The sequence below is a fragment of the Saccopteryx bilineata genome, chromosome 12 (assembly GCF_036850765.1).
Source record: "Saccopteryx bilineata isolate mSacBil1 chromosome 12, mSacBil1_pri_phased_curated, whole genome shotgun sequence".
NCBI classification, from domain to species: domain Eukaryota; kingdom Metazoa; phylum Chordata; class Mammalia; order Chiroptera; family Emballonuridae; genus Saccopteryx; species Saccopteryx bilineata.
This window is the reverse complement of record NC_089501.1, coordinates 14,990,365-15,005,863: the sequence shown is the minus strand read 5'-3', so window position 1 is coordinate 15,005,863 and position 15,499 is coordinate 14,990,365. Positions and strand designations below refer to the sequence as shown.

The 15,499-nt window shown below is 36.8% G+C and overlaps 1 protein-coding gene across 1 annotated transcript in view; it reads left to right on the top strand.

Annotated features, from left to right (window-relative positions):
* CEP85L (centrosomal protein 85 like) overlaps window positions 1–15,264 on the top strand; it is a 154,925-nt gene extending 139,661 nt beyond the window's left edge. The window contains exons 11-13 of the mRNA XM_066247926.1: window positions 3,090–3,197; window positions 6,171–6,402; window positions 10,588–15,264. Of these exons, the coding sequence (XP_066104023.1) occupies window positions 3,090–3,197; window positions 6,171–6,402; window positions 10,588–10,751 (504 nt within the window). The 3' untranslated portion in view covers window positions 10,752–15,264. The remainder of the gene's footprint in view (window positions 1–3,089; window positions 3,198–6,170; window positions 6,403–10,587) is intronic.
* The last annotated feature ends 235 nt before the right edge of the window (window positions 15,265–15,499 follow it).

Genomic DNA, 15,499 nt, shown 5'->3' with positions numbered 1-15,499 from the left:
AGCGCCTGGGGCAGAGGCCACAGAGCCATCCCCAGCGCCCGGGCCATGTTTGCTCCAATGGAGCCTTGGCTGCGGGAGGGGAAGAGAGAGACAGAGAGGAAAGCGCAGCGGAGGGGTGGAGAAGCAAATGGGCGCTTCTCCTGTGTGCCCTGGCCGGGAATCGAACCTGGGTCCTCTGCATGCTAGGCCGACGCTCTACCGCTGAGCCAACCGGCCAGGGCACAATTTATTTTTTTTACTGTAAATCCATTAATAAAATATTGTAGTTAGTTATTTCTACTACTTTTGTCTTTAGTTTTCATTGCTTTCCACTACCTTGACATAAGATTAGTCTGAATTTTATTATATATTTAATTCTACTAGTGAAATATACTTCCATGTTTTTCTGTTATTAATGAGCATCCTTTCATTTCATCTTAAAGAAGTCTCTTTAACATATCTTGTAAGATCATTTTAGTGGTGATGTATTTCTTCTGCTTTTGCTTGTATGGAAAACTTTAATCGTGAAGGACAGCTTTGCTGGGTAGAGTATTCTTGGTTAGCGGGTATTTTTTCCCCAGTGTTTTGAATATATCATGCCACACTATCCTGGCCTGCAAAAAGTTTCTGCTAAAAAATCTACTGGTAGTCTTATGGTAGTATATATATAACAAGTTGTTTTCTCTTGCTGCTTTTAGGATTCTCTCTCTTTGTCTTTCACTTTTGGCAGTTTAATTATAATGTGACTGGGTGTGGGTTTCTTTGGGTTCCTCTTATTTAGAACTCTCTTGGATCTGGATATCTGTTTCCTTCCCCAGGTTAGGGTAGTTTTAGGCCATTATTTCCTCAAATGAGTTTTATGCCCCACCTCTTTTCTCCTTTTAGGATCCCGATAATGCAAATATTGGTCTGCTTGCTTGAGCTCAAATATTGTCTGTCCATGAGCTCTCTTTACTCTTTTTCATTCTTTTTCTTTTTGCTAGTCTGATTGGATGAATTCTACTGCCTTGTCTTTGAGTGACTGACATATTTTGTTTCTAGATAATTAAAATGTTTAGAAATTTAAATCAAAAAAATCTCAGAGGAACTTGCTTTTTTAAGTTTTTGTTGTTATTGTAGTTATTTAGATGATAAATTTAAGGCCGGTAGCATAAATCCTATTATAATAAAGATACTGTCAAGTTAGTAGACTGGTATAAATATATAACAATTAGAAAAAATACCTTATTAAATAGAAATAATTTTTTTTTACATTTTTAACCTGGGATAAGTTAATTTTATTTGTGTTATTTATGTTAAGGTTTATTTTAAAGATACATCGATTGTTTTTTAAAATATGGTATTATTTCAAAAAAGGGGCCTGTTTCTTGAATTCTCTGTCTGTACTTTGTGATCTTACTCAGGCTTAAGGTTTTAAATATAATATGTGTGCTCATTACTTCCTAATTTTTATCTCCAGCTCAAAATTCTCCCCTGACCTTACAACTTGTATGCCCAGTTGCCTCCTTGGCATTACTATTTAACATATCAGAAATAAAACGTCCCAAACTGAATTTCTTATCCCTCTCTAACCAAAAATTAATAAACTTCCTTTACCTTTCATATGTTTCATCTATATTAATGGCAGATATGCCCTTCATGTGCTTAGTCCGGCAACCTTAGATTTATCTTTGACTTTTCTCCTTTCTCACATTTATGAGCAAATCCTATGACCTTCAAAATACACCTAACGTTTAGCCCCTTCTCCCAGCATTTACTATTGCCCCCCTGGTGCAGGCTGTCTTCATCCTTTATCTGGATTATTTCTTCCTGATTCCACCTTGTTTGCCTGAAGTCTGCTGTCAACCTGAATGAATTATAAACAAAGATTAGATCACATTATATGTTTTCACAGAACCCTTCAATAGTTCCTCATTTTCTCCAGAGTAAAAATCAAAGTTTCTACATGGCCTTACATAAGTTTCCTGTATCATCTTCCTTCTCTGACTTTATTTTTTACCATTTTCTGCTATACTAAGTCCCTAGCTTTTTCTCAAACATAGAAGGTCCTATCTGCCTCAGAACCTTTGCACTGACTGAAACACTCTCTGGATATCTATTGGACATAATCTTTCACCTCTTTCAAGCCATTGCTTAAATGTCATCTTTTCCATGATCCCTTACTCTACCCCAGTTGAGATTTCACCCCCCCCCATACCATGTTCTATTTGTTCTCCAGAGTGCTAGTCAAATTCTAATGTATAATTCTATGTAACTTACATATTTACTATGGTTATTTTCTTTGGTCTTTTTTTCCTCCTAGCGAAGTTTCACAAGGGTCACATTCTGAAGTATTTTCAGAGTTGAGACTACATATAATCTTGAAGAAAAAGATGAAGTCTTTTCTCTGTTCATATGTGTACTGATCTCGTAGTTTAACAAAAGAATGTTGATAGAAACACCTAGACTCCACTGGTAACTATAGGGATTAAGGCAAATTTTTCTTTGATGTGGAGCTGAACATCAGATATATAAACTGAAATGACCCAAGTACTCCTAAAATATCCTCTATGCTGCTTGTATCTGGATAATTTGTAATTTTATAATAGAGTTAAGAAAGAAATTAGTTTATCAAAGCCCCATAATAATAGGCCTTTGCCCTGAATTCAACGTCATATTCATTTGGAATGTTAGCCACTGAGAAGGGTGGTTAACTGTGTTTCAAATGATAGGAAATAGGAGATGGTCTTATGATCTTATTTTTTATAGCTTATTAATCATAAGAAAAAAATGTAGAAAGTATAAATTGGCTAATATACTTCCAATACATAGATAAAGTTCAGTTAACAAAGTAAGAATGTTTGTAATACAGCATTAAACAGCAAGTTTACATTTAACTTGTTTTACCCAGTTTAAAAAATTTTGCGAAAAAGATGGTATTTTTTTCCCTGTTACAGTCATCTACTCGAGATTAATGGGGCTAACTGAAACATGAATGCGACATCTCCCAAGTGGACTGGGGGGGAGACAGTAGATCTGAAGTATTCAGAACCAGGATTCCTTGTTACCTACCGGTCTGTAATTTGCTTTCAGTGTTAACATGCTTTGCCTTCCAATTTTCTTTTTTCTAGTCTTTGCAAGGAAAACTTTCTGAAGAAAAACTGACCACTCAGAAGATGATAGAAGAGCTAGAAAAGAAAGAAAGAAACCTACAGAGATTGACAAAAACATTGCTTGAGGCAAGTAGAAGAAATTCATATTACTTTGAAAGGATGATTCAGTACCTCTTTAAGTTAAAGCAAATACGTATTTTGTACATATTCAAAAAACATTTTTAAATGGAAAACTTGATTTTGGTGTGCCAGTTAAATAAATATATTAGGTTTCTTACTACAATTATAATAAAAAGACATACTTATTTTTTTATGTTTTAGGATACAATTTCACAGACTATAGCAAAGAAAAATGTTAGAGTTTAGGCCTCAACACCATCAAATAGCATAAATAGAATGTAAACAAAATTACCCTAGACAGTCCATTAGGAATGTGCAGTGTTGACACTGTCATTGGAACAGATTACACTTTCTTCATTTAGTTATGAAACACTTGGCTGTATTTAAGGGCATGTTACACAAAGAATACATATTTTAGTTTTTTAATTTTCATCATGACATTTGCCACTTAAATACTTCAGAATGTATCTCCAAAAATTAGGGACATTTTCCTATAGAGCCATATTCTCATTGTCACACCCAATTAAGAATAATATTTCTTGATATTTGATAATACCCAGTCTATATTAAAAATTTTCTACTTTTTTTTTTTTCTTTTCCAAGTGATGGGGGGGGGATAGAGAGATAGACTCCTGCATGCATTCTGACCAGGATCCACCTGGCAACCCCCATCTGGGGCCTATCGATGCTCTGCCCCTCTGGGGTCATGCTTGCAACAGAGCTATTTTTAGTGCTTGTGGCTTAGGCTCCATAGAGCTATCCTCAGTGCCTGAGGCCAGTGTGCCTGAATCAATCAAGCCATGGCTGTGGGAGGCGTAGAGAAAAAGAGAGAGAAGGGAGTGGGTGGAGAAGCATATGATCGCTTCTCCTGTGTGACCTGATTGGAAACTGAACCGGGACATCCACATGCTGGGCTGACGAGAATTTTAACTTCTTTACAAATGTTTTTTATGGTGACTTGAAACCGGCATTCAATAAAGGCTATGAGTTACATTTTGTCTTGTAAACCTAAAGTTCCCTTCTCTCATATTAGTGACCTGTTGACAAAGTTGGGCCTATTGTCTGCCTGACTAGTGGTTGCACAGTGGATACAGCATTGACCTGGGATGCTGAGGTCCCAGGTTCAAAACCCTGAGATCTCTGGTTTGAGCACAGGGTCGCCGGCTTGAGTGTGGGATCATTAATGTAGAAAAACATTAATCATCTTATGGTTACTAGTTTGATCCAAAAGGTCATGGGCTTGAAGCCCAAGGTCACTGGCTTGAGCAAGGGGTCACTGGCTTTGCTTGAGCTCCCTGATCAAGGCACATATGGGAAGCAATCAATGAACAACTATAGTGCCGCAACTATGAGTTGAGCTTCTCATCTCTCTCCTTTCCCCTCTCTATATCTCTTTCTCTCAATAAAAACAAAAAAATAGGATTTTAGGCTTTTGTAGGCTTATAGATTGTCAGGCTTCTTGATTTGTCTGCATGCTTCCTCATTTGCCTTGTGCCTTGTTCTCTGTCCCCTCTATTTTCTTGTAAGCTAGAAGTTAGAGCTAAAGATGTCATTAGAATCAGGTCAAACATTTTTTGGCTTGAATACCTGGTGTTATTCACAGCATTAAATTATATATGTTTTGTAACTCCACCGTAAGTGACATCAGTGCTCATCTCATTGGTTAAGGTGATGACAGACTGATGTTTTTCCACTGTAATGTTAGAGCCTCTGCAAACAGCAGCTAATCTGTGGGGTGATACTTAGGCAACGGTGAGAACATGTAGTTTGCCAGCACCCTTTGCCTTGATGGTTTTAGTACACACCAGTGACCATTGTCTGAATAATTAGATGATTAAAAGAATGGTATTTTTTTTCTAATTATATCATTCTTTTTATATTTAATAGCTGGCACTCATCTGTTTAAAAACCATCTTTTCTTCATCAACACAGCCTATTTGGTTATTCTGAAATACCGTCCCAGTTGAAAAGCTAATTAAATTGAACAGCCTACAATTGTCCAGGGCACTTTTTTCCTTCCATGATCTTTTTGGTTGTATTTTTCTCTTACACTGAAAATTTTTATTCCTGTTAATATAATACCATTACGTACTTTTTTCTTTATAAAATATGTATTCAAAGTAACTAAATCATTATTGCTGTTAATAATAAAAACTACAGGATGCAGTGTAAAGTTTCTTTGTAGTTTTTTTGTTGTTTTGTTTTTTCTATAAGTGAGACCAAAGGAGATAGTGACACAGACTCCCACATGAACTCTGACAGAGATCCACCCAGCAACCCCCGTCTGGGGCCAGTGCTCAAATCCACGGAGCTATCCTCAGTGCCTGAGGCCAGCACTTGGACCACACGAGCAAAGGGGGAGAGGGAGGAGGGAAGCAGATGGTTGCTTCTCTTGTGTGCCTTGACTGGGGATCAAACCTGGGACATACATCCACACACAGGGCCAGTGCTCTATCCACTGAGCCAACTGGCCAGGGACAGGTTTTTTTGGTTTGTTTTTAGGATAACTCTTTTTATAGAAAAATATGTAGAGCCTGACCTGTGGTTGTGCAGTGGGTGAGGTGTCAACTTGGAATGCTGAGGTTGCGGGTTCAAATCCCTGGGCTTGCCATGTCAAGGAACATATGAGAAGCAACTAGGAGTTGATGCTTCCTGCTCTCTCCCCCAACCCACCCCTTTACTCTCTTTCCTCTCTCTAAAATCTATAAATAAAATTTTAAAAGATATATGTAGAAAATGAAGATGCTCATTGTATGAGAACATGAGAGACTCCTAGAAACTGAGACTGTGGATTTATGTTTCTTCTCTAGGGCATGAAATAATACAGGGGAACTATTTACACGATTAAATTTTTTTTTTCACTACTCTGTATATAGTTAAATGTACATTTATATTCCACTATTTTGTTTGTGGATTTGGGGGAAAATGTTAACTCTTCTGTTCCAACCACCAGATTTTTGTTTTCTTTGTTCATTGCAGAACCAAAGACAAACAGAAGAGACATGCTCGTTACTGGATCAAGGCCAGGAAGCAGACCAATCCAGGCAGCAAACGGTTCTTTCCAGAAGACCACTGTTTGATTTGAATGTGATTGATCAGCTGTTCAAGGAAATGTCCTATTGTTTGTTTGACTTGAAAGCATTGTGTAGTATTCTTAATCAGCGTGCTCAGGGCAAGGAGCCTAATCTCTCATTATTACTGGGAATCAGATGTAAGTGGTTGATGACTGGTCCCTATGCTGTTGCTTAATAGTTAGAAACTTGTCTTCATGAATTAGGAACTTCTGATTGCATTTTCCCTATTTGTTTTTAATCTCCTTTTCTACGCAGATTTATAAATCTCTGATTTGATCTTAGATGTGTGACTACTTGTTATTACTTCATTGCTAGAACTTACCTCATTCTAGTTACAGAAATAAGCTGGCTCGTGGCTGATATGGAATGGCACTGGTCAGAACGCCTGTGAACCTGCCTGTGTGCATGAGCAGGGCTGAACCTGTTACTGTGTGATGGGAGTGGTCATGGGTCTGATTTCCTGATTTCTCTTCTCAAAATAATCATTCTGTTTGCTTTCATGTGGTAATTGTTAAATTAGTATCTCAGCCATCTGTCCAATGGTAAAATATCAGAGAAAAATTACTCACTTGCTTTCCTATGTAGTGTTTGTTCTGTGGCAGTTTTTATGGTCTACAGATCTATTGCTCTCTGGTCGTGCCCACTTCTGGCTTTATCCCTCTCATTGTGACATCCACGCATTTTGCCTGAGTTCCACCTTCCTGCACTCCTAGTAGTGAGAGCTGTCCCAGGAATATCCTAGTATCACTTCCCTTTCGTGCTCCTGTTGCAGCAACACTCATCTCTGCTGTGTGTCTGAATTATAATATTGGCATGTGGTCTCTTTAATACAGAAGAATTGGACTTCAGTTAGGTTAGGAGATATAAATAGAGTAAGATGACAAGAGCTATGCACCAACATGTATTAAATAATTACCTAATAATATAGTAACTATGTACTAGACAGATAATTACCTAATAATATAGTTTAGTAACTATGTACCTAGACAGGGGACTAGTTATTTTTTTTCCAGTTTTATCAAAAATATTCTGCCATCTTGCATTATAATAGTTATTCTGTCAAGCCAAATGCGTAATAGTCTGATCTGAAAGCATATTGCTTGTTAAATGAAAATGTAGTTGTGGACAGAGATGTCTGCACATAGATATGTGTTCATGTATATGAGTATGGGTTTGTAAAAGACACTTTGAAGGTTAAGTGTGTTCTCTCAGTACATGTTCATTAAATGCTTTCCAGAGTCCGGGCACTGACTGAGGTACTGATAATGCAAACACTTTGAATACATCCCTTGCTCACACATTAACCAAATTATTAGGACATTATGATAAATACTATAATTGAGATGTGGACAGGGACACTGGGAGCAGAAGGGAAAACAGTTATATCTATCTGGTAAGGGCTATGCAGGCTCCATGGAGTAGCTGGTGTTGGCTTAAATCTCAAAGAAGTTTGCCAGGTGAATATGGATGGTTTAGCAAGGATCTCTTGGAACAAGCAAAAGTTAACTCTCAAAAGACTCACTTTCTCCAACATTTCAGAGGTAGTTTCTCTTTCAATTATTTTGTAACCTGCATTTGCACACTCCTATATATAATATTTGTGAACTTCTTTAGTAATGAGAGTTACCTTAATATAAATAAAAGGGAGATTTAAGACCCTTGCCACATTCACCTCCCAATGAATACCCACTCCAGTCTTTAAAATTTAACCCCAGAATTCTTACCTTATAGTTCAGCCAGCTAAATGGTCAAAAACCAATCGATTCTTTTGAATCCTTATCTCATTACTCTATAGATTATTTGTTGGCACTGTTAACCCATCCTCCTTAACCTCTCTGCTACCATGCTTTCCATGACATCATTTTCTATGTTCTGCTACTGCCTTTATGATGGCTCAGTCTCAGACTTTTGTGATATTCTCGGCCACTTCAATATTGGTGTGCCCCAGAAACCTTTTGTTGTTGGTTTTTTGTTTCTCTTTTGATATATTTTCTTAGTAATCTTATCCATGTCCTGTTGTTGTGTTCTTTTATCCCTGTACTTTTGACCCATACAGACATTTTTCTCAGTCTGCCTAGAATATCCCTTCTAGGCTCCTGATTATATTGACCTACTTATTAGAACCAATTATTTCATAGGCGTCCCAGACTCTGTATGTCCAAAACAGAGCCAACTTTTCTTCCCTCTGCAAACCTACTCTTCCACTCTGTGAGTAGCACCACCATTCACATAGCACCCCAACCCAGATTTTATCCTCTTTATCATGTGCTCTATACTCTATTTCTGACCCTATGAAAGTTGAGGATGACTGGGCTCTATCATTTCTATAGTGCCATCCTGCTTCTAGCATTTATTCCTACTGTTACATCTTCATTGCATTATTGCCTTAATTCATGCTTTCCTCTGGACTGGTCTCTGTCATCCATTTCCCTCTCCCCTCGTCCATCTCTCTGAAACTGAAGCTGACTTTCTATCACGTTACACTCACCAAAAGTGAGGATAGGTGGCTCACATCTATCCCTTTAGCCTTATTTCTTGGCACTCTCCTCTCTGGTGTGCTATCCTTTTATTTATTTATTTATTTATTTATTTATTTATTTATTTTGTATTTTTCTGAAGTGAGAAGTGGGGAGGCAGTGAGACAAACTCTTGCATGCACCCAACCAGAATCCACCCATGTGATGCTCTGCCCATCTGGGCTGTTATTCTGTTGCAACAGGAGCCATTCTAGCACCTGAGGTGGAGGCCATGGAGCCATCCTCAGTGCCTGGGCTAATTTTGCTCCAATGGAGCCTTGGCTGTGGGTGGGGAAGAGAGAGATAGAGAAAAAGGAGAGGGGGAAGAGTGGAGAAGTAGATGGTTGCTTCTCCTGTGTGCCCTGGCCAGGAATCAAACCCAGGACATTTACATGCTAGGCTGACAATCTACCAGTGTGCCAACCGGCCAGGGCTGCACTATCATTTTAGAGCTGATTACTGATTTTCTTGAAGTTTCTCAACTTCTTTCAGACTCTTTGGTTTTCTGCTATACCTTTGCTTAGTCTGCTTGCTTGGTCAATCCAGTGGACCTGTCTCGTCTCCAGTCAGTTGCTCTCTTGCTTATGCCTCTGTAGCCTATGTGTAGTAGTAGGTCATCATCAATGCCTGATAGGGCTTACTTGTTTATGAAAGTATATGTAAATTATTAAGAGTAAGCCTCTAGCCTGACCAGGTGGTGGAACAATGAATAGAGTATTGGACTGGGACATAGAGAACCCAGGTTTGAAACCCGGAGGTCGCCAGCTTGAGCGTGGGCTCACCCGGCTTGAGCACGGGGTCACTGGCTTGAGCGTGGGATCATAGACATGACTCCATGGTCGCTGGCTTGAGCCCAAAGGTCACTGGCTTGAAGCCCAAGGTCGCTGGCTTGAGCAAGGGGTCACGTGCTCTGCTGTAGCCCCCCCCCATCAAGGCACATATGAGAAAACAGTCAGTCAACTAATTGATGCTTTTTATCTCTCTCCCTTCTTGTCTGTCTGTCCCTATATGTCCCTTTCTCTGTCTCTCTGTCACATACACAAAAAATTATAATAATAAGAGTAAGCCTCTATATCCATTATTTTTGCTGATCTCAGCATTAGTGTAGTGCTTGGATCATGGCATGTATTTTATTAATGTTTATTAAATAACTTACTTAACTCGTATGGCTCTGATAAGCTATCATGGTCAATGAAGAGACAAGGAAAGGCTTGTTTTACAGTCATTGGCTTCCCTTGGTTTTGTGTTGAGATATGTTGACAGAGAGAAGAACTGTAAATAATTAGAAGCTGTAGGACTAGGGTCCAACCCTAGTGATTTAGCCGTTGGGCACCTAGCTCCCAGTTTGATTCTGTTGTTTGGGATTATTTATATAGTTTTCATATATTTTGAAAATTTGTTTTCATGCCAACACACCCACTTCTCAGTTTATAAAAATTTAAGGTATCATTTTTCACTACATAAATGATTTTCAGATTTTTGTCACATGGGAAGAACCAAGTTCTCTAGTTGAGCTCAAATAAAGTTGGTAGAGGATGCTCTTTTCTACATTTGGAATATTGTCATCCATTAAACACGTTGAATTTGTGTGCACTGCAGTATGAATTTGATGTATTTTAATTAGCAAAATTTTAAAAGGACCAAATAGATAAGATCTGTTGTATATTGAATGATGCAGAATTTAACTGTACCCTGACAGGTATTCAGTGTACAACATTACATTGCCAAAGATAATTAAGTTGAAAATTCTAAAATGCCTTTGTTCAAAAAAATGTGAGACATTCTCTCCATATTTTATTTCCACAGCACTGAACTGTTCAGCAGAAGAGGCTGAGAATGACCATAGCCCAGAAACACTCACTAAAAAACTGTCCGATGTATGCCAGTTACGGAGAGACATTGATGAATTAAGGACTACAATATCAGATCGCTATGCTCAGGACATGGGAGACAACTGCATTACTCAGTGATCACATGTTGATCCCACAGCAATAACGACCTGTTGTGAAATGCTGCTGTGTTACAGGTCTTCGTATTTCTTTTTAGGAGCCAGGGTGGTCTTCAGCCACACCACCCTGAATGCTCCTGATCTCATCTGATCTCTGAAGGAGCCATGTTGGAAAGTTGCAAATGACATAATGACTTGCACATAGGATTTTTTTTCCTGTGTATTTGCTTTGTTGGGGAGAGCATAAGGTGGTCTCGAAGGGGCTTATCTAATCAGGACAAAAAGTCAAATTACCATTTGAAAATGTGATAAAGTGTATAAGAAAAAAAATTCTCTATTCTCAAACTACTGATTGTAGGACCAAGCTGTGAAGAGTGCCCTTCAGATAAATGGGGTAGGATTTCTTTTCGCCCTGTGTTTTTGTGTGTGTGTGCATGTTTGTGTGTGTGCATGTGTGTTTATTCATAAAATTATAAGAACTTCTGGGGTTAAAGCCCTGCTTCTGAGAAAGGCACACACTGTTTATTCTTGTTTTTCTTTCATGTAGAAGCTTGTCTTATATTTTAGGGTTTTCAAAGACTGGCTGAACAGGAGTTCCACTAGCAGGCAAGTGTTCCAATAATAGCACAGGAGGCAGAGCCATTGTATTTGAGCAACCACTGTGCTGAGACGATGAGGTTAGGGGTTGGGTTGATTTTGATACTGTAGATGGGTCAACAATTTTTCCAGAGCAATTGTGGATTGCCTAAGAGGTGCAAAATTTCAATGTGATGATCTGTTCACTGGCATAGTGATTTATATATCACAAGGCAATTAAATGTAATTTGAACTAATTTTAACATGTCCCTTACTATTTACAGTTTTTACTTGTATATATTAATGTAAGCAAAGCCATATATAATTAGTACAAGCCATTTTAAGGCCTCCTTTCATTATTGTAAAAGATTAACAAAGTGACTCTGGAATAATAGCTTATGTACAATCGCAAATGTTTACATTTTTAACAGTTTTGTATCTGTTTTACAGTTGAAACTACTTTAAGAAACAGCCAGCCTGTCTTCTTTATATCTGAATACCGCTAACATAAAACAAAATCTAAATCAGGTGATATTTGAATTCCTTTTGTTAGGTAAAATACATTAAAAACAGGTTTTTTATATAATTCAAACTTGGTTGGGTTAGTTCTACTGAAGTACATGATATCACAATAAAATGCAACTGATATTTAAGAATACATGCAGTCATTTAAACTTCCAAATGAATATCTCCCTGTTTTAGTTGGTAGTGTGGAAGGACTATATATTTCATTGCCTTCAGAGCATTCATTACGTTCTTTTGAATATACCTTCTTGTGGCAATCATTGTCCTTTATGAGTTGGTTTATTTACTTGATGTAACCAAACCAACTCTCATTTAAGTCAAGACTAAATAATTAGAGGGCATAAGGGGTGTGGATTGCAGCTGATAATACTGTGTCGGGTAAGAGCTGGTCGCATGTCTATTTCTTGCCAAGTTTATGTATGGTATAAAAGCTGATTCTAGAAAAGATTCTTCTTAAATATTTTCAGCAGTGAAATCATGTGGAGAAAGCCTTCAAGAAAATTACCCAGGAAGACATTCAGTTCAGAATTTGGCTTACATACAGCTCTCAATAAGTTCTTTTATAGTTACATTAAAACAGTCAATTATAATACGTTGGGAGGACATCAGACTTCTCTCTGTTCAGTGCCTGAGTCCTCCCTGCTCTTCTTACTTCTTAGGTTCTGGGCACTAAGAAGTCAGTGCACTGTAGTGATTCTGCATCCCAAGGCCCCCAACACTAGTAAGCAGGGACCTAATCACTGGGAAGAACTTGGCTTTCTAATGTGTGTTCATTTGCTTTTTAATATTGGTGAGTTGAAGACAATCAGGTAGTAGAAAATTTCTACCCAAAATTTGATGCAAAAAAAAATTCCTGTAAAAACTATTATCTGTAAAAATGACCCTTTGCAGTAAAGCATATAGTAGCATCTTAGAGAAGTCACAAGTGCAATGTGCATTTTTCCATTCTCTTTGAATGGCATCCCCTGCCCCCAAGCTCCACAATTTAGAACTAAAGGCCTACTAAGATAACAGTACTGATGAGCAAATAATCACTGATTTATTTGGATCTCTAGGTTCTTAAATATTTCCTAGGTTTTTAGTATATGTTTAGGTATTTTATAGTTATTATTATTGTTTTAAACAAACTTTTGGTCATTTGTTTTACTCCATTATAAATATATTTTTTGTGTGTCTTAGCTTAGATAAAATATTTTTTTTCAAAAATAAGTTTTCTAAAACTTCTACAGAATTTCACTTAATTCATATATCTTGAGGTAAAATATTTTTAACTTAGTGAGAAATTAACAAGCTACTGCTGATGTATTTTGTTTTCCAAAATGCATATACTCCAAAGAAAAGGGAATTAAGATATGATAGTTTAAGTATAACCTTGAATTACAAAATGTAATCCCTTGGAGTGTGGAGTAGTGAAGGAAAGCAGCCTTGTAGGGTGTTTGGGGGGGATAAACGAGTAGCACTCTAATTCATCAGTATTTAATTTTGATTTTGATTTTTCAGAAAGTTCCCCTTTCCAAGACAGTCTTTTATGCTAGTTTGAACTAGGAATTCTTGGAAGTTATTACAGTGATATAGGTCTGAGATGAAAAATAACCTAATTTTAAAGTAAATATATTTGAAAATATCCTTAGATATAAAAACTTTTTAAGTTATGCTTTTGTGAATTAAATGCTTGTCTTTTAAGAAAGTGTCTCGTGCAATATCAACATTTATTATTAGTCATCTTGGTTTTGAGGTTGAGCTAATTCTGCTTCATTCACCTGAAAACAGGGATACAGTAACAGTTGTCTCAATAAAAGACCCAAATCACCCGTGGTTTCAAAGGCACATAGTAGTCTTTTCATTTGATGTCAGAATAAAAGAATGACTTTAGTTAATTGTTAGTAAGTTTTCAGTGGTCTCTCATTTTACAAAGCTTAAGTGTATAGACCAGATAATTCATGCCAGAATTTTCTTTTCATAAGTGTGGCTCCATTTTATGTTTGAAACAATATTCAGCATTTAATGTAAACAATATTTTAGTGAGATTTATTTTGTTTATGACAATTTATTAAACTGAAATAGATTTTTTTCTAGTAGTTAGAGACAGTCTCAAGGGCTGGGAAGTTTTGCTAAAATGGATATTGTACATTTCTGACTTATTAATGAGCTTACAAATTAATGTTGTCATAGTTCAAGACTTATTAATGGGAATCTCTTAGAGGATATTTTTTTAAAGGAACTACTTTATTGCGAAAACATTCTTTCAATAGCAGTAAGAGTTCATTGAATAGCAGCTGAGAACTTGGACTAGGTTTTTGCATAGATAGTACAGCTCAGCCAGACCTTCAGTTTGTATTATTGGCATTCTCTTAAATAGGTTTCTTCCATTGTAGATATGTAGTTAACAGAAATAAGCAATTTTATAACCATGCTCACTTAGACCTAGCTCTCAGAGCCAAAGTTCATTTCATTTCAGTTCCATTTTCAACAATTTCTTTTAGTGTTCACAAAACAAGAAAAACTATTTATTTGGTATATTCAGTATAATTTCCAACCTCACCCCAAAATGCCATGGTGGTATATTGCTGTATGGTAATATTGTACATTTAATAGTATTTAATCATGAAAGGGGGAAATTTTTGGATTTTTTCTTATTTAAAAGAAGTGTTGAATATGTTTAGAGTGTAGTTTCAACAGTAAGTCATTAACAACACTCTTGCAGCTGCACACAGACCGTTTGTGCCTTTTTGCCTGCAGTGAGCATTCATTTCTGTTTTACATAAGCTATAAGGATGTTGATGATTGTTGCACCTTGTTCTTCTGTAAGTGGAATGATTAAGGATTTTTTTTAAAGCAGTTTTTTATTACTAGGTAGGTAACTTAGTAAACAAGAGAGAAGGTATCAGATACATTTCTTTGGAACCCAGCCTTTTCCCCATATGGTGAGCAGGAAACTCCTTTGGAATATCATTTGTGTGTATATGTGTGTACATATATGTATAAATATTTAAGTACATAGATGTAAGGTTCAGCGTCACATTGGTGTGATGACAAGAAGTGGTAAGGTGCTAGGTGGTTACATGAAGAGCACAGCAGAGTGTATAATCAGCCATTGTGGCTGGTGGTGTTTGTAAACTAGGTTCAGTTTTTGAACCACCCAGAATACCTCATGTGTAAATACAGCGGTCATGACTTAATTGAAATACATCCATTGTAAAAAGAATGGGAAGCCACTGGTTGGCTTATGCTTTCTGTTCTGTCGTTCTTGCCTCTTTTATGTGAAGGGGTTATTTTTTGTTTTGTTTTGGTTTTTTTTTTTTAATAGGGTTTACAGCTAGGATTTTGAATGCCAAAGTTCTATTTATTAAATTAAAAGAAAAAGTTTTCAATGTTCATAGCTAAGTATTTTTCCACTGGACTATTATTGTTTGTTGGTGTTGGAATTTGTATTTACAGAGAAATAAATTTTTTAATAAAAAGATTTATGTCTTCATGTGCCTAATTTTAATATAATAATGTATTTGAAATTTCAAATTCTTCTGAGTGTTCAGTGATAAGAATATGCGGACTGGTCTTTAGGTAAAAGTTGTATAAATACACCAGAGACTCTGTGACTAGAAAGTGGGAGCTTCTGCTTTAAGTGTGTCTTGAAATTTCTTTCCCATTACTGAAAAGCTTTCCTCATGG